Source organism: Sinocyclocheilus rhinocerous, unplaced genomic scaffold, assembly GCF_001515625.1.
Source record: "Sinocyclocheilus rhinocerous isolate Xijiao unplaced genomic scaffold, SAMN03320098_v1.1 scaffold98, whole genome shotgun sequence".
Taxonomy (NCBI): domain Eukaryota; kingdom Metazoa; phylum Chordata; class Actinopteri; order Cypriniformes; family Cyprinidae; genus Sinocyclocheilus; species Sinocyclocheilus rhinocerous.
In genome coordinates this window covers 334,515-358,458 of record NW_015666167.1, presented here as the reverse complement: position 1 = coordinate 358,458, position 23,944 = coordinate 334,515, and the positions used below count along the sequence as shown (strand labels likewise).

The following is a 23,944-nucleotide window of genomic DNA, read 5'->3' as shown; positions in this document are numbered from 1 at the left end:
CGCATAGTTTTGGTCCTGGATGCTGATTGGTCAAATACAGCATTGTGGCCATGCTAAAATGAGTCTGAATGACGATTTGTGCCCTAATTAAATACTATTATTATGTATGTTATTATATATATATATATATATATATATATATATATATATTGAGTTGGGCAGGTCATTCCACCAGGAGGGAACAGTTAATGAAAAAGTCCGTGAAAGTGATTTTGTGCCTCTTTGAGATGGCACAATAATACGCCGTTCACTTGCAGAACGCAAGCTTCTAGAGGGCACATAACTCTGAAGTAATGATAATAAATGATCAATTATCAGTAATAATTTTACTGCGGATTCGTTTACAAACAAGGCACAATTCGACATAGGATTTTTAGAAAGATTGAAACTAAAAGACGAAGCTGTGCTGACTATATTGGATCCGATGTCGCACCACACAAGTGTGAGTAACTCTCTTCATTACGTGATCACTATTGCTTTGTCTGTTAAACAGATCGTTTGATATGAGTATTTTTGCGTTTTAACCTAAATCACAGCAGCATCTATCTATGAAGGATGCCGGCTGTCAAACATACACAACTGTTAGCCAATCATAGCAGTGGGCGTTTCCTTTGAGTCTATAATCTGCTACACCTATTCAAACAGAGCGTTCTAATGAGGGGGGTCAAAACAGGACAAAAAATAGCCTATTCTAAATTATGATTGTTTTTAATGTAAAAATCTTGATAACAGTATAAGTGGACCTCAGAGAACAGTACAAAATAAAAAACAAAGGCAGTTCATGACCCCTTTAAACAAATGTTTGCTTATAGATATTATGTAAGTTGTGCATTGTGTTTATATTGTATTAGGAATATTTTTCTAATTCTATTTCATGTATAATATTGCTACGTTTTAAACACGTGAGATTAATAACGTACTTGTTTCTGTGGATGATTAACAGTCTGATATTTCTCTAGCTCCATGTTCCTGCTGGTCATCGCTACTGCCTATCTGGAGGCCCAGGGAATATGGGAGCCTTTCAAACGACGGCTGTCTGTGGAATCCAACTCTCCCATGGAGACTGGAAAACCATTTGATCTCAGGGAAATTGTACGAATTCAAAGTGATGCTAAGTGAGTGATGATTTAGTTTTTTTTAAATTTTATGTCCTTTCATTTATAAAGAAGTGATAATTCTTATTTGATTCGCATTTTATGTAAGATGCTTTACAAAATGCATTTGATCTGTTGCAGCTTGAATGATTTTGCCGACTCAAACCAGAACTCGACAAGAGGAATGTACGGGTCAAGCGGTGGCGGGAGGGCTGGGGGTCGGCAGGGTGGTCCGCACTCCAGTTCCAACAGCAACGGTGTTCTGCCAGACAGCAAGCCCAGATCTGGTTCAGGCCGCTCTGGATCTATGCAACCCTCCTCCAGCTTTCCGCTCAATAAAGATAGTGGCCAAGGACTCAGCCAGCTTACTAATCGAAAGGCCCGGAGTTCCAAACAGCAGCAGCAGGGCTCAGGCCTCCTGGAGGACCTCCCGAGCTCAGGACCCTCACAGTCCAACAGCACAAGGGCCAACAGTACAGAGGAACAGGATTACAACCGACTTCTGGCAGCCATGGATAAAGACCTCGACAGGCCTGAGTCTCCTGCCAATAACGTGTCTTCAGAACACAATTCACAACAGCCTTCACAAAACAAAGGTAATATATGACAATATATCAGCATAACAATATAGATTAATTTATCTTGCCAGGTGTTTGTCCCAGAGGTCAGTGTAAATTGCGAAATGCACAATAGAATTTCTGTTAATTTACTTATGTTTTTCAGTGCTTGAATCAAAAGGGAAAGTGAAGAATAAAACAAAAGCTCTTAAAAAGAAAGAGGAGAAAGAGAGGAAAGCAAAGGGAAAGACTCAAGGAGAAGATTTAAAAGAGCCACTGGCAGACAATGATGACAGCTCTTCTACTACCACAGAGACCTCCAACCCAGACATGGAGGCCAATATTAAAGAGGTACATACACGTGAAACATGCTAGACCCACCAGAGAAAATCCCAAAACAAACTTGCTCTGAAATGTACATTCTGAATGCACTGTCTGACTATAATTTGTCTTATTAACCAGGAGCCAGTGAAGGTGAAAGGAAAATCTGTGTCAGTGGACAATGGAAAAGAAAGAGAAGAAATTACTCCCTCCCCCGCTAAACCAAAAACTAAGAAACAACCAACCACAAAGAAGGAGAATCAAGTGGAAAAATCCAGGTTTGTTCAGAGCTGTCACTGAAGGTGACGTGTGATTTCTGTGTCACTAGGCCCCGATACTGATATGGCGCTTTTCCACTGCGTGGTACGACTCGGCACGGTACGGCTCAGTACGGTACGGCACGGCTCGGTTCGGCTCGGTTTGCGTTTCCACTGCAGTTTAGTACCGCTTTAGAGTGGGCGGGATTATTCACATGTCGTTATAGTTGCGCCGCCTCTACTGCCGCGACTCCTAAAAATACTTTTTCATTCCGCGTCGCCCTATCAAGCTCTCGCTGGATCCGCTCCTCTGCTATCAACGAGAGGAACGTCTGTACTTCCTCAACAGACAACGAAACAGACACTTTTTGGTTGTTAAAAAAGGTGCGCTTGTTCAAAACAGTTGCGTTCGATCCTTCGCTGGCTGTGCTGATTTAAATCTAGCGCTTCTTTTGTGTTTGTGTCGCAAGTTCAGTGACGCAGGTAGTGACGATTCTCTCCGGCCAATTCGTGATCAGCAGAGTTTACACGTCACGTTTTGGTAACGGTACGGTACGCTTGGAACCCCAACCGAGGTGGTACTAAAAAAAGTACCAGGTACCAGGTACTGTACCCAGTGGAAAACCCCCCAAAAGTGAGCCGTACCGTGCCGTACCATGCAGTGGAAAAGCGCCAATAGTGAAGAGGTAGGATATGTCTGCATTGCCATGTGCCACTCTGCTGGGAGCTGTGCTTAGATGAATATTTTAATATATGCTGCAAGCTATCCTCTCAATAATACAACAAACACACCACAATAATGACAGCAGTGAGAAAAGTGCAGTTAGGAAAGCATCTGATCATAGGGATGTGGATATGTTTTCACCAGCTCTGCAATTCAGCACTCCAGTCAAGTCTTGTTTACTTATATAATGCTTTAATAAAAATGGCTTAAACTGCTTTACAGTATTAAACAAAACAAAAAAAGAGTCAGTATCGCAAAGTTCAACTTCAGTTTCAAATATACAGTATTTTTCCAGTGCATTCACAACTTCGCTGTAAAGAATACATTTTATGTCAAATAAAGTGGAGCCCCAGAGCACATCAACCTATTATGTAAACATCATGGACCAATGGCAGTTTGACAAAGTTCAACAGCTAATAAGAGACAGGAAATTCATGCTCTTGAGCTATTTCGAAATGCCAAATTGGACTCCAAATGAACTTTGGACACGTTTTGTTAAAAAATGCAGCACACCTGTTTGTTCTTCAAGAGGGGTCTCAAATTTTATTTGAGCGACCCGTGGTGCTTCTAGTGACACAGAAATGACGTGCTTCATCTTGAAGGCCTTGAGGTTTCCAGTGAACCATTCTAGAATGGTTAATCATCACTTTGCATCAGACTTGCCTAGGTGATCTTCACCATCTCCATCATTACTCTCACTCTGAATATTTTTTAATATCAGTGTCTTAATTTTTTTCTATACAGCTCCCTAGAACTCCCTTACGTCACTCCCCTGGAAAAACAGGATAAGCAGCGCAAGACCTTCACCAAAACCCTCGCCAATACAGGAATTCACAGTGTCCCCAAACCACGAGCTCTGAGCAAAAGTAAGTGTCAGATTTCAGCTTTTCCACCCAACTTTTGAATCCCTGTTAACCACTTTTATTCTGTCTGCCTGAGTAGTCAGTGGGAAGATGGGTGATGATCGGCCATCTCCGCTTGGAAAGTTTGTAGTCAATGGCTCCATGCAGGAATTGGGTCATAGCAGCGGATCAGAAGGAGAGAAAGAGTCCCCACCAGAATGGGATGTTCCTCTTAAAACTAGCAACCGTAAGCAATGAATCTGGAAGCATAACCTGTACTCCATTATGAGTCAGTTTGTTACTTTATGTACTCTTATCTAAGTATCTAAATATTTGTGTCATATGTTTTATTAGCAGTGGACAGTCTTCATCAGATATCTATGCAGACCATGCATGCAGACCCCTTCCTGAAAGGCTCCAGTTCAGTCATGTCCAGAACCTGTTCACCACCCCCGACCTCCCCTAGCCTGGTGCCTCGTGGAAGCTACGGCAGTGTGCCCCACACCAGCAGGTAACTTTTATGGGCGTGTGCTTTGAAGTGCATGTGATAATAGAACACATTTGGGTAGGGCCTAAAATAACACTTTGCAAGTGCCAAATGTGAATAAAAATCAGCATTGGCGAGTATATGAAAAAAATTTTACTCCCCAGTTGGCTGGTAATTACTTTTTTTTCATTAATTCTTACAATGCCTGAGAACACGACATTGTTTAGCACAAAAATAAAATCCCAAAGACTGTTGTAATTATTTAAATATGTAATCTGATGCGCTGCGTGTGAAAATAAGTGTATAATTGGAACAGTTCATTGTGGAGCTGAATGAGAGAGAGAGAGAGAGAAAGAGAGAGAGATGCAGAGCAGGGGAATGCGAGGAACCACAACAAATGCCTCGTTTGTAATGGGTTTCATTGGTTTTGTCTCGTCACGCCGGGACACGGCATCACAGTATGATAAGGGGCGTAACATTTTTCCCCCTTTGCTGCCTTTTCCCGAGGGCGGTGTTTATCTGGGTTTGTGATGTCACAAACCCGGGAAGTAACTTGTTGTAGTCCCTACCAGCCGTTTTTGTAGGCATTAAACTGCCAGAATTTTAAAAGATGATATCTCCGTTTAAAATTGCAAAGACTAAAGTCTCAAACCTTAAAGAGATATTCTTTAAAAAAGTTAAGACTCGTCCGTAATTATGTCCCCACTGGATGCAACAAATGCCTCGTTTGTAATGGGTTTCATTGTTTTTTTAACCTTAAAACGCATTTCATTACACCAAATACACAAAATAATGTTCTTTTTAGCAACGTCATATGACCCCTTTGAAGTGTGATCTTTTCATGTGAGTAATGCTGCTTTGAAGTAAATGCTGCTCCACACAAACAGTCTGCAAGTGCTGAGTGTGAGTTTGAGTCACTTATAACATGCGTTTGAAAATACAACATGCGCCAAGCATCTTCCCAAAATTGGAATGAGAAGTGTTTATAAATCTCTCAAAAGAAAGGCATTTCAAAAGATGTTTCCCTGTTTTTTGCCAAAGAAAAAGCAAAGGTTTAACATCTGAAATTCAAGGAAAAACAATAAATGTTAGAATTGTAATTGTACTGTTATGTAAAATAATAATTATTATTATTATCACAAAGTACTTTTAAAATTCAGTAGTATTATAGTGATCGTTTTGTGTATTTCTTAATTTATTAATTATAATAAAATAGCATTTTTATTAATAATAATAATATATAATTTTTTTATTGATAATAATTGCAATAAAGTGTGTTTCCCCAATGTATTTTTTTTTTATGAAATAATGCACATACCGTTTCATAGCCGTTAAAAAGTATTTTTGGCCAGTACATTTTCTTAAGTCACTGGTTATTGGACAGTGTGGCTAAATGTTAGTTTTAGAACCTGCATTTGGGTTATTGGCATCAAGGCATTTCCTGGTTATCAAGTTGGAAAATCCATGAGTGACATTGTTTTTCTTGTATAATATTATAGCGAGGCTAATTTGAAGAAGGCTCCAGGGAATAAGCTCACCAAGTCGGCCTCTCTGCCTGGTCAAAATGGAAATCCAACTTTCGCAGCTGTAGCTGCTGGCTATGACAAAAGCCCTGGTGAGTTTGCATGTTAAATATAAAGATGATGAACATGGATCAACTTGTAGTGGTGCATGAACAGGAAATTTGAGGACATTACTGATTATTATTATTTTAACACTGATTTAAAGTGCCCCTTGCCACAGATTTGCATGTAAATGTTATACAAGTGGTGTGCTGTTGTTTTTACAGGTGGCAGTGGCTCAGCTAGTAAAGCTGACAGTCTAGGGAAGGTGACACTATCTCACATGACATCAGTGGAGAGTGATGGATCTGACAGGTGCAGTGGCTTCATAATGAAACATCACTTAACCTTCTTTCTCATCTGTTTTACAAGTATATTTATAATTGTGAAAAAGATTTCTAAAAAGATTTATAATCTTTTAGCTCTGGACTGTGGAGCCCAATAGACACCACCAGCAGCCCCAGTTTTGGACCGGTTAATGCTTTCTCTGCTTTTGGACCCAACAACCCACTTAATCTTTCTGGAGGTATGCAAAATGTTTAAATAAAACGCAAAATGTTAAAATAAAATTGCAATCAATGTATCCAATATTGTGGTTATTCTCTGTATTAGTTTTCAGAGGCATGACTGTTCCCAAGAGTTCAGAGCCCCAGCAGATTTGGCCTGACTACACTCCAATGTCCCCGTCCATCTGGGATACTGAGCCAAATAATTCCTGGGCTACCAGCACTGGATCTCCAGCAACTCCAACAACTGTAAGATATCGCTTCCTTGTCACATTGTCATGTCTCATTCAGATGGACACCTGTGATCCCAAAGAGAACATTAACACTAAGATCATGGCGTATCACAGAAATTACAGTGACATTTCATTTTTTTCTTTTTTGATATCAAGGTTATTTTCAGATTAATCTTGAACCATTACACACTACTGTAAATGTTTGGATCAGCAGATTTTTAAAATACATTTATTCAGCAATGATGCATCAAATTGATCAAAAGTGACCGTAAAAACATTTATAATGTTACAAAAGATTTTTATTTTAAATAAATGCTGCTTTTTTTAAACTTTCCATTCCATTGTAAAATACTCTACAATACACCTGTGACCTCATCACATCAGTATTGCTGGGTCTGTTTTGCTTGCAAACCGTTCTGCTAAATGGTATTACTGTTTGTAGTTTTGATCAAATAAATGCAGCCTAGGTGAGAATAAGAGACTTCTCTCAAAAACAAAACATAAGAAAACTAACTTACCCCAAACCTTTGAACAGTAGTGTGTGTGTATATATAGCAATAAGCCAGATACTTAAAGGTGGGGTAAGCGATTTTTCAAAAACGCTTTAGAAAACTGATTCGGGCCGACTAGTAAAACAAACTTGTAGCCAATCAACAGTAAGGGGCGTGTCTACTCATGATGTGGAGGAGAGAGCGTTCAGTGCACAGGACGGACATTAGCGAACCGAGCGACAGAAAGATGGAGATTGCGGATGAAAAAACAAAAGAGGAAAACATCGACGCCGAGGTTGCTTTGTTTCTTCTCGATAGGTGAGTAACACCGTGTCTGCGCTGCAACAGCTAAAGTCAGTCTAGTACACTGGACGCGACAAAGCGACCGTTGAAAATCATTTGAAACTTGTGTCAATACGTCATGAATAGAACGCAGCAGCAGTTTTCTGTCGGGGATTTGTCGTGTTGTGCTGCGCCGCATCCAGTGTAGACCATAGATATGTATATATATATCTATATCATAAATATATAGATATCTGGTGGTGAATGAGGAGATACCCCCTGACAATGTAAAGCGCTTTGAGTGCCTAGAAAAGCGCTAGTTTTGCTTTGTTTCACAGAACTAATAGTTGCCTGGGTTGCGTACGTATGTGTGGTGCGGAGCTATCAAAATAGGGGCGAGACCCTTTTGGGGTAGGGGCGTGTTTGTTTTGGTGATTTCAAATGTCAACATTGGCTACCAGAAATCGCTTACCCCACCTTTAACATGTTTCAGATTACCCCTGACTGTATATAAAGGTAGTTCTGCAGGCTATGAGATGATCATCTTTCTCTTTCTGCCTGTCTTCAGTCCATTTTGGGGAGTGCACACAGTCCCTGGTCCTTCAGCAGGTCCATCTGGTCCACTGGCAATGACTCCACCCTGCATTCCTTCAGTCCTCCTACCTCCTCCGCTCTCCCTGACTTGGTCAGCCACACTGCGCCGCCCACACCTGCCCCCAATGACATAGGCCGCACCTACAACCCCTGGAGCATGGGGTGGTCTCCCTCACTCAATCGCTGGAACTCGGAGCCCTGGCCTAACAGCCCCGACAACAACAACGGCATCTGAGACACAACAGCCCACTGGGCAACAGAAAATGCAGTGGTTTCTAATCTTATTTTATTTTTCCTGGTTGAACAGTATGTTGTACACCAAGATCATTTTAATGATTGGAAGAAATCTTGAATTGTAATGGTACAAATGTCCACTGGAAACCCAGTGTTGCATTTACAAGTCCCCCTCAAAATACAATCTAAATATTTATTTTAGTGGGGTATCATAAAAATGCCTTAAGTTCAATTTGAGCTAACAAAGCGAACGAAAGATTGAAGACATTGGCTTAATGCTATTGCCCTGGTAGGGGTGTTTTTCTTTACGATTTTAGAGATTCCCTATTTTGAGTGATATTAAAGTATTGGTCCAGTATTACTGTATTAAAATGCAAGATGCAGTGTTACTCAACCTTAAAATAAGCACTTTGTGTAAAACACCACTCCTTCAATGCTGTCATTTTGGTTTGAGATGTTTTCATTCATTTTAGAGCATTTTCTGGCCGTATTTGTTGGTTGATTTAATGTTCAGAAAGATACATGTGGTTGCCAAGACTACAATGACCACATTGATTTGAACCCCTCTGAATCAAAGCCAAATCGTAAATGCATTCAGGATTCAGATTTTATTTTAATTTTAATTGCCCTCTGCTTAAAGTGAAAAGCTTAATTTGCTGAAATTGGCTTTTAATTTGAGGGAGCTTAAAGAACTTGAAATGCGTTCTGTGCATCGTTCATTTGTCACTTCTAGAGTTAATGTTTTGGTCACATTGGTTGAAATAAACATATCAGGCTGGAATATTGACTTCTCATTTTATTTCTGCCTAAATTGAAGGGATAGTTCACCCAAAAATGAAAACTGTCATTTACTCACCTCATCTCATACCTAGATTTACATTTTCAAAACATCAATAAGGATATTTCTGTCCATGCAATCAAAAGTTTGATGATTCAAACAGATTCAAAAAATATTTTAAGCAATCCATATAAATCAAGAAGTTTAATCCAATTCTTCTGAAAATAGACCTTATCACTTTATATGATGAATAGAATTAATTTAGGCTTTTTCTTCCTTATTTAAACGGATCAATGAATGGTTAATATGGATTACTTTTATGACTTTTATATTTTTTTAGCATCAAAGTTTTGGTTGTGCAGATAGGAATCTACGGTGGACCAGTAGTGCACAACACAACGAAATCGCCACAACACAATGCAAAAGACTAATTTCATTGTTGTGGCTTGCTTCCATTGTGTTGTGCTAATTTTGTTGTGTTGCGACTTGTTCCATTGTGTTGGGCTAATTTCGTTGTTGCGGCTTGTTTTCATTGCTAATTTTGTGTTGTGGCTTGTTTCCATTGTGTTGTGGAGATTTCGTTGTGTTATGCATTACTGGCCCACCGTAGAAATCTCTTAGGTTTTATTACAAATATTTTCTTTTGTGTTTTGAAAATTAATTAAGAGTCTTTGGTTTGGAACGATAACAGAACAGGGTTAGTTGCACCAATAAAGTGCAAAGGATGCTACATTTGAAAATGGAAATCTTGTAATACAAATCTATTGCAAAGAAGCATTTCTATGCTATTTGTAAAGCTGCTTTCAGCATCAAGCTGAACTTTTTAAGATCACATGTCCTCATCACAAAGACAAGATGGTCTTTCTTTAGCGTATTGGCTGGGTCCACAACCATCATGCCTCGTCCCAGTTGACCTTGTACCTCCACACGTACAGCACACTGTAAACTCTCTGTGATCATGCTGCTGTCCACACAAGCTGCCACAGCGAAGGTGTCGTAGGGTACAAACCCGTGCCCAAAGAACAAATCTTTGTTGATGATGCGAGGTTCTCTGGAGTAGGCCCAGCACTTGGAGGTTATCTTCTTCAGGAATCGAGCAGCTGATGTATCCTGATTGACCAGCTCATCAAAACACTCCTGGAAAAATGTTAAGCACATAAATGAGTCAGGCCTAAAATATATTCATGTTAGAATGGATTTTGCTCACAATGGGCAGCTCTTACCCAAGATAGTTTGTTTCCGCAAGTGAACTCCCAGGTTGCGATGTGTGTTGAGCAGGTATATTCTTCCAAAACTACATAAGCTGATTCAGCGTCCATACTAAAATTAAACTCTGCAGATGGTGTCAGATTTCCCTTGCCTGGAAAATGAACAGTGGTCGGATGAAGCTCAGTAGAAAGCGTCCTGATTGGGGTACGTGTCCTGACGTGTGCTGTTGTTGGCACTGCCTTGGTTTTTATTTAAAAAAGGGTCATATGATGCGATTTCAAGTTTTCCTTTCTCTTTGGAGTGTTACAAGCTGATTGTGCATAGATAAGATCCCTGAAGTTGCAAAGACTAAAGTCTCAAACCCAAAGAGATAACTGCGCTTGTCGGAAGGCGGGACTTTGTAGAAAACGAAGCGTTTGAGAGAGGCGGGGCATAGAGGACCTACAATAATGTACAGTATTTGAAAAATAATGTGTTTTTTGAACATTAAAGCATGTCAACATATTCTGTTACACCAAATACACAAAATAATGATCTTTAAAAAAGCATCATATGACCCCTTTAATACATAATCGCTGATATGAAAAGTACAATTTGCTGCCATCCAATTAAGGTGGCCAGTTTTTGTACTGCAGCTCATTTTCTTACCTTCCATGTTACCGCCCATAATGTACAGATCCTTGAGTTTCTGAGGGAGGGTGGGATCTAATCTAACAGCCAAAGCCAAGTTAGTCAATGGACCAAGAGCTATGAGCGATACCTGCGTATGAGTAAACAAACAGGGCTTTGCAAGTGCATTCCATTGTCAACCACAAGATGGCAGCACAAAATTCAGCAGGAAACAAACACTCTAACTTCAAAAAGTGTTCTCACTCTTTTTGACTCCAAGGGACCCCCCATTGTCAAAATTTTGAATGCCCTTTAAGATATTTCTGACACTTTTGCAGGAATGTCAATGCTGCTCAATTTCAAACTTTTTTTTTTAATTAACAAACTAGGAGTGGCAATACACTAACTTAACAAATAATTTTCATTAAAAAATATGTTTCATAATTCCAGAAGTTTCAAGAACTAAACATTCTTCATGGTTTACAATATATTAACAATGTTGTTTGTGATTACAGGGGTTTTCCATTTATTTTATTAATTTCTACCAGATTTTAGAATCCTAATTATTAAATAAAATGCCAATTATTAAGGGAATTAATTAAAATAATAAATTAATATGATTTCAGCTGATAGCTTTTCTTTTTTTTTTTTTTGCTGTTTTGTTTCATTTTCAACTCATCTTGTTGCTATGAGGGTACTAGGATGTCTTTATGTAATGTTCCTAAACACTACGCGGCAAAATAAAATAAACAAAACCTTGGAAAAAAGTCCATAGTGCCTCAAAATTGAGCTTTAATTGAGAACGTATGAACTAAGACTTAATTAACTTAAAGCAAGCAAAATGATGCATATGTTGACAAAATGTTACCTTTGCTTAAAGGGTTCTTTAATATTTCTTTTTATTAAACTTTTTAAATCAGTATTCTAGAAATAAACAGTTATTAAATAGTTATTGCTTACCTCTCCCTGGTTTTCATTTACCAGTCTTATTAAAGCATGAAGTGCATGCTCTTTCTGAATCTGCCATTTCCAAATCTCAGAGTTCTCTAGAACATCTCCAAGTCCATCTGTGCCAAAGTGATCTTTAAATCCTGTCACAGGTCCGATTAGAGGACGAGCAGACCCTTTAAAAACTGGAATCTGAGGTCAAACAATGCAATACAATGTAATCTTAACATTCATATCATATTAGGTCTTGACAGTTGTATTGGTACTGTTATAATTGCACTGACCTGGGTTTGTTGACAGACTGTCAGAACCCGCATCACATTCTGACACACATTATCCACATCAGTGTTCCCAAAGCAGCAGGTGATGCCCAACACCTTCACACCAGGAGCTGCCAGAGCAACTATGATAGCCAGAGCATCATCTATGCCACAGTCTGTGTCGATTATCAGCAGCTTCTGAGCCATGCTGGTTAGATTCTGGAAACATCGGTCTGGTAAGGGCACTTAATCATATACAACTGGGATGTTAACTATGGAGATAAGTAACTAGTTAATTTGTAACCAACTCAGTACTTGATTGCACCATTTGTTCTTAAGGTGAGACATAGCAAGTAGGTCATAAGCTTTCTGTAAAGCAATGTGTAATCAAGTTAACATCCTTGAGTTTCTGAGGGAGGGTGGGATCTAATCTAACAGCCAAAGCCAAGTTAGTCAATGGACCAAGAGCTATGAGCGATACCTGCGTATGAGTAAACAAACAGGGCTTTGCAAGTGCATTCCATTGTCAACCACAAGATGGCAGCACAAAATTCAGCAGGAAACAAACACTCTAACTTCAAAAAGTGTTCTCACTCTTTTTGACTCCAAGGGACCCCCCATTGTCAAAATTTTGAATGCCCTTTAAGATATTTCTGACACTTTTGCAGGAATGTCAATGCTGCTCAATTTCAAACTTTTTTTTTTAATTAACAAACTAGGAGTGGCAATACACTAACTTAACAAATAATTTTCATTAAAAAATATGTTTCATAATTCCAGAAGTTTCAAGAACTAAACATTCTTCATGGTTTACAATATATTAACAATGTTGTTTGTGATTACAGGGGTTTTCCATTTATTTTATTAATTTCTACCAGATTTTAGAATCCTAATTATTAAATAAAATGCCAATTATTAAGGGAATTAATTAAAATAATAAATTAATATGATTTCAGCTGATAGCTTTTCTTTTTTTTTTTTTTGCTGTTTTGTTTCATTTTCAACTCATCTTGTTGCTATGAGGGTACTAGGATGTCTTTATGTAATGTTCCTAAACACTACGCGGCAAAATAAAATAAACAAAACCTTGGAAAAAAGTCCATAGTGCCTCAAAATTGAGCTTTAATTGAGAACGTATGAACTAAGACTTAATTAACTTAAAGCAAGCAAAATGATGCATATGTTGACAAAATGTTACCTTTGCTTAAAGGGTTCTTTAATATTTCTTTTTATTAAACTTTTTAAATCAGTATTCTAGAAATAAACAGTTATTAAATAGTTATTGCTTACCTCTCCCTGGTTTTCATTTACCAGTCTTATTAAAGCATGAAGTGCATGCTCTTTCTGAATCTGCCATTTCCAAATCTCAGAGTTCTCTAGAACATCTCCAAGTCCATCTGTGCCAAAGTGATCTTTAAATCCTGTCACAGGTCCGATTAGAGGACGAGCAGACCCTTTAAAAACTGGAATCTGAGGTCAAACAATGCAATACAATGTAATCTTAACATTCATATCATATTAGGTCTTGACAGTTGTATTGGTACTGTTATAATTGCACTGACCTGGGTTTGTTGACAGACTGTCAGAACCCGCATCACATTCTGACACACATTATCCACATCAGTGTTCCCAAAGCAGCAGGTGATGCCCAACACCTTCACACCAGGAGCTGCCAGAGCAACTATGATAGCCAGAGCATCATCTATGCCACAGTCTGTGTCGATTATCAGCAGCTTCTGAGCCATGCTGGTTAGATTCTGGAAACATCGGTCTGGTAAGGGCACTTAATCATATACAACTGGGATGTTAACTATGGAGATAAGTAACTAGTTAATTTGTAACCAACTCAGTACTTGATTGCACCATTTGTTCTTAAGGTGAGACATAGCAAGTAGGTCATAAGCTTTCTGTAAAGCAATGTGTAATCAAGTTAACATGAAATTTGACGTTATATAAGTAAAAGATTTTCATGATATGTATAAAAAAATAACAACAGACAACACCGTATAAATGACCATGAAATGTATTTTCTAATATATTTTCTTTATTATTACAGTTGTTATCTATCTATCCAAACTTTTAATCAGGTCACTTTCTGCAGGTTAAATCTTAAACTGCAAAAATGCTAATGTATATGCCTTTGTACGTTTAACGAGGAAAACATTTTCAATAAACCGTTTCATCGTGGAATCCCTTCAGTTTTCAGTCATACTTCATAAACTCGCTTTACTGTTGCTCACCTACCCCGGTCTTGCACCTGCTTCAGTTCAGTTCATTTGCAAGCAGTTCAGTCCACTTTTAAGACAACCACGCTCTACTTCCTCTGAAAGATTTGACCAACGGAGGTGGAACTATTATACAGACTATCTACATTTACACAACTATCTGCCATAACATGAAATGTTTTATACAGACATGCTTAAAATATGTATATTATTATGTTAGACTGTTATTTAAACCGTTTAAATCCGATGTAAGAAACATTTCCATTTATTATGTCGTACAACACCCCTATGTTTGAGATTAGTAGAGCCCGTCGAGGCAGTCCAACAGAGAGGTCGCGCAGCGCAGTAAAATTAATTTATTCCTGCAGAATTGGCCAGGTAGGTGCAGATTTACTCTTTTTGCATTATTTTAATGATGATTAAGTAAATATGGATAAATATTTGCGTCCTGAAATGACGTTTCATGTTCTTTCGAAGAAAATGGCTACACTGATCCTGCTTAGCTATTCATATATCTGCGTTATTTATACGGTGTCTTCGGTGGTTTAAATTTATATTGCGGCGGTTTATCTTGTAATCTAGTCCTGAAATGTATTGTTGCCTTGCCTGCCGACCGTCATCGATGAAGAATGACCTAAACAATGGTAGTGTTGACGACGACGATGATGATAGAGGAGGAATTCAACCATGTGGTACCATGCTTTCATCTATTTAAACGACGAAACATAGTTGAAAGCTGCTGTCAGCTGTGACTGGTCCATTATTTTCATCCAATATTTCATCTATAGCAGTCTCTGGCCTAGGTTAGCACTATATAATCATAGTGATGGAGTCAACAGTCTCAACCCACACCTTAGTTCACAAAAATCCACCATACTTTTATTATTGCAGGTATTTGTTTTTGTTCACATGAATGGATGTAGTTATGTTCAGCTGGGTAGATTACTTACAAATTGTAGTCTGTTACTGATTACAGATTACATGGTGAAAATTGTAGTTAGTAACGGTTACTCCTTGTTTTAGGTAATGTATTTTGACTACTTTTTATCAAACTTGTTTTAAGCTTACCATCAAATGTACCATATTGACATATAAAAAGCAAACAGAGAAAATATATTCCTTGAAATATTTCTTTCCGTCTATCTTTGAGAATATAATCAAAGCTAAATGGAATGTCACACGATAGCATTTTTAGAAAGAAAAATTTAAAAGAGGAAAAATAATATGTAATCATGAAATCCATAAAAAAGTAACAGTATGAGCATTTTAAAATGTAGTATACTCTAATTACAAGTACTTAATTATTGGAATCTGATTACATAATCCAGATTACATGTAATCAGTTACTACCCAGAAGTGGTTATGTTAGATGTTAGATCCATGAAAAAGGCTCAAATTCAAAGCAATCTTAAAATATTATTCATATTTAGGGATCTGTGTGGCATAGCCAACATGCAGGAATCAGTTTTGTAATCTTGTGACAAGAAAACCATGAATCCGAGATCCTCATGACTGTGATGGGTGTATTTCTGCACTTGGCATAACCCTAAAAAAATTACTGATGCACATGTCTCAGAAATTAATTAAAATATGTTTGATTTCAAATAAATAAATAAAATAAAAATTTGTTTATTTATTTTTAAATTACTATTATTGAGCAAGGATGCATAAAAACAAAATAAAAAATGACAGTACAGAAAAATTTCTATTTCAAATAAATGCTATTTTTATTTAAAGGGGTCGTGACGTAGACATGTGGGGGCGTGTTAGAACGAGCCGTTTTAGGTAGGCGTGGTTGACTCTTAACTTTTATAAAGAATATCTCTTTGGATTTGAGACTTTAGTCTTTGCAACTTTACAGATCTTCTTTATGCACCAAGAGCTTGTAACACTCCAAAGAAAGGAAAACTTGAAATCGCATCATATGACCCCTTTAACAAAAACTCCTGAAAAATGTATGACAGAAAAACCTTAGTATTATTGCTTTTATTTATTATTTATTAATTTTATATATTATACATTTCTTCTTATATTCAGTTTCTTAGTATCTGTCTGTTTGTCATGTTCTTAATTTTAGTCAGTGGATGAAATTCCTTCTTTGAGCTCTCTTCTTGGATCACGTACGTCACAGCTGGAGCACAACTGTAGGGTATTCTCTTAACCATCATCCCAGTTCTCCGTTCAATGCCTAACACTGTGGAAAGTGAAGGCGCCAAGGTATCTGCTAGGACTGATCAGGAGGCCCCATCACGGGCCCCGGCCAGAGAGGATGAGCGTCAGCACAGCTTCCTGAGTCCGATGACGTGTGATGCGCTGCGGGTACGACGGGCCTCCAGCGCAGAGCTCCAGCTTCCATGGACCTGCCCTGTAACACACTCCCGAGAGAAGTTCTACACCGTCTGCTCGGACTATGCGCTGCTCAACCGAGCCCGACCCATTATCACATCTGAAGATGCGCCACCGACCAATGCAGACACCACAGCATTAGTCAAGACCAGCGCTACAACCCCTTCCCAGAGTCACTCAGGGGGGAAAAGTGTGTCTTCAGATGGGAACTGTGATATGGAGGTTGTGTCATCCAGCAACAAGCCTGTGCTCGCCTGGGAGATTGACACCTCTGATTTTGACGCGGTTTTAACACGGAAAGCCAAAACAAGTAGGTGTCTTTCTAAAAAAAAGATTAAAGACATCTGCATACTGTCATCTGGGGTTTTCAAACTGCAGAAACAGATCGAAATACTTTGGGAGACAAAAAATATATATATTTAAAATGATTATTTTTTGTAAATTGTTTAATTAAACTAATGCACTAATACACGCACATACATATATATATATATATATATATGTATATGTATATGTGTGTGTCCGCATGCGCGACTAAAATAAGAAATGCGCTGTGTAAATGAGTTCAGAGCGCGCTTTTGCGTACCGACCATAGACTGTATAAAAACATGGACGTAGTGTCCGTGACGTCACCCATAGATTTCCGAAGAGAGTTTTTGAAGCTCAAAGTGGGCGGAGCGGGCCGTCGCCATCTTGGCAGCGCGTCACTCCTGGATAATCAAAAATGGGCAAAGAGGTGGGAGCAGCTTGCTGAAACCACGCCCACCTAGCTTGACGGTGGTGACAGCAGCGGCAATCCACCTGTCACTCAAGTGGCTACACCCTTAATTATGCAGAACTTTAAGACTTAATATAATTTAAACGGATGAGTAATAAAAAAATTCACCCCCCTCACAGTTGTCATCAAGAGCAAAATTAGCTATATAGGCCAAAATCAGGGTGTAAACATGTTTTTTTCTGCTGTAAAGTTGGGCATTTTAACATGGGGAGTCTATGGGATTGACTCCCTTTTGCAGCCAGCCTCTAGCGGCCAGTTGATGAATTACAGTTTAAGTCACTTCCTTGTTGGCTTCACGAGAGAGAGCGGGAGGTTGCAGCTTGGTACCGACTTGGTTGACAGCTGTTAATGCACAATTACCATTTTAGATCGACAAACTATACTGTATAAGCTTTATATTCAAACTGAAAGCATAAATCTAGGCTATCCGCTAACATTTTCAAAGCACAATGCAAAACTGTGACATTTCATTCACTGACGCTCTACAATCGGCAGCGCTAAACCCAGAAGCGCATGTACTTACTTGCTGATTTTAAGTTTAAAAATTAAAATAATTCAAATTAAAAATAATAATTAAGGTTCAGATTAAAATAATAAAAATATTAGCATTTTATTTTGAAGTTTACAATAAAAATAATTGTATTTGTATTTACTACTCCCTTTTTATTTTAAAATAAAATAGTATTATCACACTTTATTATTTAGTTTATTATTTTATTTTTAAAATTAAGTGCAATAATATTGTAACTATTATTAATTTATTTTTTATAGTTATATTTGATGGGATGTGAGGATCAAACCAAATCTCCAGGTTCTCATATAAGAACCAGGCTGAAAAACTTATGTGCACCCCTGTATATATAATTTATATAAATAAACAGTATTACTTTTAACACATTACATTTTGTAATATACTAATTTTTAGAACATCATGCATTTTATAGAGCTGTAGTTGACCCAACACACAAATATTATCCAATTAAACTGTCTGCTCAATATATTGTTCTGTCACTAGTTTTAGTGGATACTAATATGGATTTTTCAATGACTGATGGTGATATTTATGGTGCCAGATCAACATGTAGCAGATTTGATAATTATTTATGTCATTCTGCTAAAGTCAGTAGAATCATTAATTGAGATTCTATTGACAGCACTAATTATATATATATATATATAATTTTTTATTACTTGAAATTTTTATTTTTTGCAGAATTTGACAATATAAAATAACATTTTGGAAACATTTAATTTAGTTGTTTTTATAATCACACTTTCTATCTTTCTCACACAATATAAATGGATTTTAAAACATGAAAATATATAGCTGCCTACGCTACCAGTCAAAAAAAGTTTTTGAACAGTAAAATTTGTAATGTTTTTTAAAGAATTCTCTTCTGCTCACCAACCATGCATTTATTTGATCCAAAAGACAGCAAAAGTAGTAATATTTTTATTATTTAAGATAACTGCTTTCTATTTGAATATATTTTAAAATGAAATTTATTCCTGTGATCAAAGCTAAATTTTCAGCATCATTACTCCATTCTTCAGTGTCACATGATCCTTCAGAAATCATTCTAATATGTTGATTTGCTGTTCAAGAAACATTTTTTTTAATTATTATTATTATCACCATTTAAAACAGTTTTTCAGGATTCTTTGATGAATAGAATGATCCAAAGATCAGCATTTATCTGAAATAATGGGTGGGGGTGGGGTTGAATTAAATTGATCAAAAGCTTCATAGCCCACAGTGAATGATGATAAAGACATTTATAATGTTATAAAAAATTTATATTTCAGATAAATGCTGTTCTTCTGAACTTTCTATTCATTAAAGAAACCTGAAAAAAATTCTACTCTGCTGTTTTCAACATAATAATAATAATTATTATAATAAATGTTATGAGCAGCAAATCAGAAAAGGATCATGTGATTGGAGTAATGATAAATGCAGGCTTGGTGAGCAGAAGAGAATTCTTAAAAAAAAACATTCAAAATCTTACTGTTCTAAATCTTTTGACTGGAAGTGTATATATTTCAGGATGGGGATCATCTTGTTTGGGGGTCCTTGCCATCAAAAATGTTGAAAACCCCTGCTGTAGAGCACATATCACCTTTATAAATATATTTTGAGGCTTATGAACTATGACAATAATGTTACTTTCAGTAAACTAATTATGAAATATGAAAAAAAGTTTGAAAATATCAGGGTCATTTTAAATCTACAAGCTGTTGAGCAATAATATGCCAGGAAAATGAGCTCATACTGACCATCTGCTGTGGTTTATGTAACTCCATCGATGGCCTTACTGACACTAGTGACTGTGTCACATGCTTTTCACCTCATTGTGAACAGACTATGTTTTAATTTGTAATTAATCCCAGATTTAAGAGTTTATAGACAGAATGTATTGGAAGTGTTCCATCACTTATTACTTGATCAAAAGAAGTCTAGGGATGACTACACAATTGCTGATCTGAGGAATCGTTGCCGAGACAAAGAGCACAGGGCAAATTTGGAATGATAGTCATGCTATTCCTTTAACATTGAGCCTGCCTTTATCCAAACTCCAGCTAAGCCATTCTTCATTTTAAGAACCTACTTGATCCTAGTAGATATGTGAGTGTAAATCTGAACCAGCATGAGTCTAATATATTACTTAGAATGTTATTAAAGGATGAAGTCTGTGTTGTTTCTCAGGTAATTTAAAGAAATTCAACTCTAAGAAAATGAAATCATCTGACAGGCCAAGCAGAAACCTGCAAGATCTCCCAGCACAAGCTTCTCTGGAGGAGATCAAACAGAGAAAAGTCTTGGACCTCCGTAGATGGTAATTCCCTCACTGGAAAGAGAAATTAGACTCAAAAGAGTGCAAGTTTAACAACTGTTCCCTCTAATGTTCTAGGTACTGCATCAGCCGCCCCCAATATAAGACATCATGTGGAATCTCCTCACTTGTCTCCTGTTGGAACTTTCTCTACAGTACTTTAGGAGCAGGCAGGTCTGTGTGTTCCTTGCTGAAATCTATGACCACATTTTTCATCTGATGACAATATTTCCGATGGTGAAAAACTGTTCAAAAATATACAAAAGGAATGGGTATTTTTAGGAGCAAAAACAGCACATTCATTTGATCTATTTTAAGATTTCTAATCTGGTCTGGTAGAAATTGCAAAGAGTAACTTTAGGATTTTTTTTCCCAGTCTCCCACCTATTTCTCAAGAAGAAGCCCTGCACATACTTGGTTTCCAGCCTCCGTTTGAAGATATCAAGTTTGGACCATTCACTGGCAATGCCACTTTGATGCGGTAAGATTACTGTATTTATTGCTTTTCAACAGTTTCGTTAATTCATTCTTGATTCATATTCATTACATTACTTTTAAAAGGTTTGGGGTCTTGAAAGATGTCTCTTATGTTCACCATTTATTGCATTTATTTGATCAAAGTACAGGCAAAACAGTAATATTGTGAAATATTAGTACAATTCATAATATCAATGTTCTATAAAAAATAAATGTATTTTATTCCTGTGATGGCAAAGCTGAATTTTCATCAGCCATTACTCCAGTCTTCAGTGTCACACGATTCTTCAGAAATCATTGTAATATGCTGATTTGGTTCTTAAGAAACATTTCTTATTATTATCAATAATAAGAAGAGTTGTGTTGTTTAATATTTTTTGTGGAAACTGTGATACATTTTTTCAAAATTATGTAATAGGAAGTTCAAAAGAACTGCATTATTAAATAGAATTTTGTCACATTTGACTAATTTAATGCATGCTTGCTGAATAAAATAATTTTGTTATAAAAAAAAAAAAACTAAAAAAAACTTACTGACCCCAAAGGTTTGCTTTGTCCTGTGCATTATCTATTTTTATACTGCTGCAGATGGTTCAGACAAATCAACGATAATTTCCGTGTCCGGGGATGCTCTTACATTCTGTACAAACCTCATGGAAAGCACAAGACAGCGGGAGAGACAGGTGTGTGAATTTTCAATCATTTTTCATAAGAACAGAGGCTACAGCAGCATGTTGTTCTTCAGATACACTTTTTATGTAGTTTGTTAAGCAGACAGTATTTTAAATGTAATATCCAGTCTATAAATATTTCCTTAATCTTTGTTTAGTTTTCTTTCAGGTATAGTTTATATATTGTAAGAGCACATTATATTGTCAGAAAGTATTTTAGCAGCATGTTGTAGAGCATGTTTCTTCATTCTAGCTGAGGGGGCACTGCTGAAGCTGACGCAGGGACTTAAAGACGAATCCATGGCCTACGTTTACCATTGTCAGAATCACTACTTCTGTCCTGTGGGCTATGAAGCTACTCCACTAAAAGCAGCCAAAGCTTACAGGTATAACATACAGCAACTTTGCCTTTCATTTACTGCTTAATTAGTTCATGTTAGGTGGTTATGGTTGTAAGAAATTTCTAACTTTTTGTTCATTCAGTTTATTAAGTGACCTTTTATGTGTGCCAGAAAATGTGTATATAGTGTTTTCATTTTTTTAAATGTTTTTTTTTATTAAATGTAAAGCTATTATGATGTGTATGTTTCTACATCACAGAATGACAAATATTTTTCAGGGCAAACTTAGTTTTTTTTTTTTTTTTTTTTAAGAAATAATTTAGGAAGGATGCATTAAATTGATCAAACATGAGAGTAAATATATTTATAATATTACAAAAGATTTCTATTTCAAACAAATGATGTTCTTTTTAACCTTCTCTCCATCAAACAATCCTGGGAAAAATGTATTGTGCTTTCATAGTCGAAGCATGGTAGAATGATTTCTGAAGGATAAAACCGAAAACTTAGCATCACAGGAAATTACATTTTAAAATATATTAAAATAAAAAGTTATTTACAATTTTGTATTAATGCACTTTTTTAATATTTCACAATATTATATTTTATTGTATGTTTTGATCAGATTAATGCAGACTTGGTGAGCTTAAGAAACTTATTTCACAAGCATTAAAAAGTCTTACCAACCCCCAAATGGCCCAAAAATCTCTCATGCTGACCCTGGGCCACACTTATTGTGGAGCACCAGTATCATATTATCAAAAGTCATGAAAATGTAAACTATTATTAACCTCTACCACTTTTATAAGACCCTATTCTAATGGAGAATGAAACTCGTTTATTTTTTCTTTATTTTTTACAGGGGGCCACTGCACCTTAATGAGATGGAGCACTGGATTCTGATTGGTGAACCAAGCAGGAAACACCCTGCAATCCACTGTAAAAAGTATGGTTCATTTTATGGCATTGTTGTCCTTTGGTGAAATTATGAATAAATTATGTTTCTGAATTTCTGACCTGGTTTACAATCAGATGGGCAGATATAGTGACGGATCTGAACACCCAAAACCCAGAATACTTCGACATTCGCCACATAGAGAGAGGCATTCAGTATCGCAAAACCAAAAAGGTAAGGAACTTCAGGACTATAGTGATGGTATTTCTACAAAAACCTGAATATTATGAAGAATTCTGTGTTTAGGAATGTGTCTGAATGTTGCATCCTGACCCTGCATCCTGATTTCTTCACAGGTTGGAGGCAATCTGCATTGCATCATGGCCTTCCAGAGAGTCAACTGGCAAAAGTTGGGACCATGGGCACTGAATTTGGAAAATCTGAGGCATGATCTCCACCATCAGGCTCCAGAACACAGAGGTCAAGCTGCGCCAGAGGACGCTTCTGAGGAGCGAGCGGTGAAATGTCTGGGCAGATCCCTCAGTACGGGGAACAAGTCTGAGGATGCCTGGAAGCGTTTGTCCAACACAGCAGAGTACAGGCACAGAAGCTCTCCAGACAGTGACCTAGATGAAGACATAACTGACTAAATCTAAAGTGTCCACCCCTCCTCCTGAAGAGCCAATTGAGTTTTCGACAGTTTTAAACAAGAATATTTACCTTCCCAGGTTGTTAGCAACAGTGGAATTGGTTAGAATTGCATATCATAGATGAGGTTGCAAGCCAAACCATAAGGAAGAAGCCATTTGTGGAGGACGCCACAATTTGACAGCAAATTCCAGAGCTCTCAGTAATGTGGCATTAAATTAAGATTAGAAATACTTAACAATGGCTTTCTCTCCAAGACGCTGAGTCACGTCCTGTAGGTCAAAATGCTGCTTTCTTTAAACATATTGTGGATAAACTAATCATTAAATAAATGTGCAATTAACTGCACTAAAGGTGTGGTCACATTTACCATTGTTCTGCACATTTTCGCAGGTGAAATCCAGCAACTTCTATAGGAATCCACACAATCAGGAATTTCACGTTAGGGAGAAAGATTTCCCCAGTTTTTGACCAACAGAAAGCTGCTTGGTTTGAAAGTGACTGCGCTTCATAGATTGCTACACTATACACAGTGGACAATTTTTGCAATGACCGCACCTTAAGTGTACTAAGAACATGAAGTGAATATTTGATTTTCAGATCAATAGCATCATTCCATTTCAGTTATATGCTATTCGGTGGCTTTATATGCTACTGATGGTAGATCATTGGAGGACAGTATGGACTGAAAAATGACACTGTTCTTTATGAAGACTGGTTCTACTATTGTATAAACAAAAA

The 23,944-nt window shown here is 37.2% G+C and overlaps 4 protein-coding genes across 5 annotated transcripts in view; 2 read left to right on the top strand and 2 right to left on the bottom strand.

Moving 5' to 3' along the window:
• Nucleotides 1–8,965, top strand: part of LOC107731838 (transmembrane protein 131) — a 54,883-nt gene extending 45,918 nt beyond the window's left edge. The window contains exons 30-41 of one of the 2 annotated variants that reach the window (XM_016543030.1): nucleotides 960–1,115; nucleotides 1,236–1,690; nucleotides 1,818–2,002; nucleotides 2,114–2,250; nucleotides 3,698–3,819; nucleotides 3,896–4,042; nucleotides 4,153–4,306; nucleotides 5,782–5,897; nucleotides 6,072–6,159; nucleotides 6,267–6,370; nucleotides 6,457–6,599; nucleotides 7,925–8,965. In XM_016543030.1, the coding sequence (XP_016398516.1) occupies nucleotides 960–1,115; nucleotides 1,236–1,690; nucleotides 1,818–2,002; nucleotides 2,114–2,250; nucleotides 3,698–3,819; nucleotides 3,896–4,042; nucleotides 4,153–4,306; nucleotides 5,782–5,897; nucleotides 6,072–6,159; nucleotides 6,267–6,370; nucleotides 6,457–6,599; nucleotides 7,925–8,185 (2,068 nt within the window). In that variant the 3' untranslated portion in view covers nucleotides 8,186–8,965. Of the gene's footprint in view, nucleotides 1–959; nucleotides 1,116–1,235; nucleotides 1,691–1,817; nucleotides 2,003–2,113; nucleotides 2,251–3,697; nucleotides 3,820–3,895; nucleotides 4,043–4,149; nucleotides 4,307–5,781; nucleotides 5,898–6,071; nucleotides 6,160–6,266; nucleotides 6,371–6,456; nucleotides 6,600–7,924 lie in introns of both variants that reach the window. The other variant, XM_016543029.1, reaches the window with a different exon arrangement.
• Nucleotides 8,966–9,203: 238 nt separating this feature from the next.
• Nucleotides 9,204–12,203, bottom strand: LOC107731846 (probable uridine nucleosidase 1). The gene is made up of 5 exons (XM_016543041.1): nucleotides 12,013–12,203; nucleotides 11,741–11,920; nucleotides 10,820–10,931; nucleotides 10,186–10,322; nucleotides 9,204–10,099 (listed from the first exon to the last, which is right to left on the bottom strand). Exons 1-5 carry the CDS (start codon nucleotides 12,193–12,195, stop codon nucleotides 9,743–9,745), a joined length of 969 nt encoding a protein of 322 aa, XP_016398527.1. The 5' UTR covers nucleotides 12,196–12,203; the 3' UTR covers nucleotides 9,204–9,742.
• A 143-nt stretch (nucleotides 12,204–12,346) lies between these two features.
• Nucleotides 12,347–14,833, bottom strand: LOC107731829 (probable uridine nucleosidase 1). The gene is made up of 5 exons (XM_016543012.1): nucleotides 14,820–14,833; nucleotides 14,233–14,245; nucleotides 13,551–13,745; nucleotides 13,279–13,458; nucleotides 12,347–12,469 (listed from the first exon to the last, which is right to left on the bottom strand). Exons 1-5 carry the CDS (start codon nucleotides 14,831–14,833, stop codon nucleotides 12,347–12,349), a joined length of 525 nt encoding a protein of 174 aa, XP_016398498.1.
• LOC107731835 (basic immunoglobulin-like variable motif-containing protein) lies at nucleotides 14,519–23,226 on the top strand. The gene is made up of 10 exons (XM_016543026.1): nucleotides 14,519–14,591; nucleotides 16,291–16,869; nucleotides 20,045–20,174; nucleotides 20,250–20,345; nucleotides 20,548–20,652; nucleotides 21,237–21,331; nucleotides 21,573–21,705; nucleotides 22,523–22,606; nucleotides 22,693–22,789; nucleotides 22,912–23,226. The coding sequence occupies exons 2-10, from the start codon at nucleotides 16,398–16,400 to the stop codon at nucleotides 23,203–23,205; spliced, it is 1,506 nt and encodes a 501-aa protein (XP_016398512.1). The 5' UTR covers nucleotides 14,519–14,591; nucleotides 16,291–16,397; the 3' UTR covers nucleotides 23,206–23,226.
• Nucleotides 23,227–23,944: the final 718 nt, after the last annotated feature.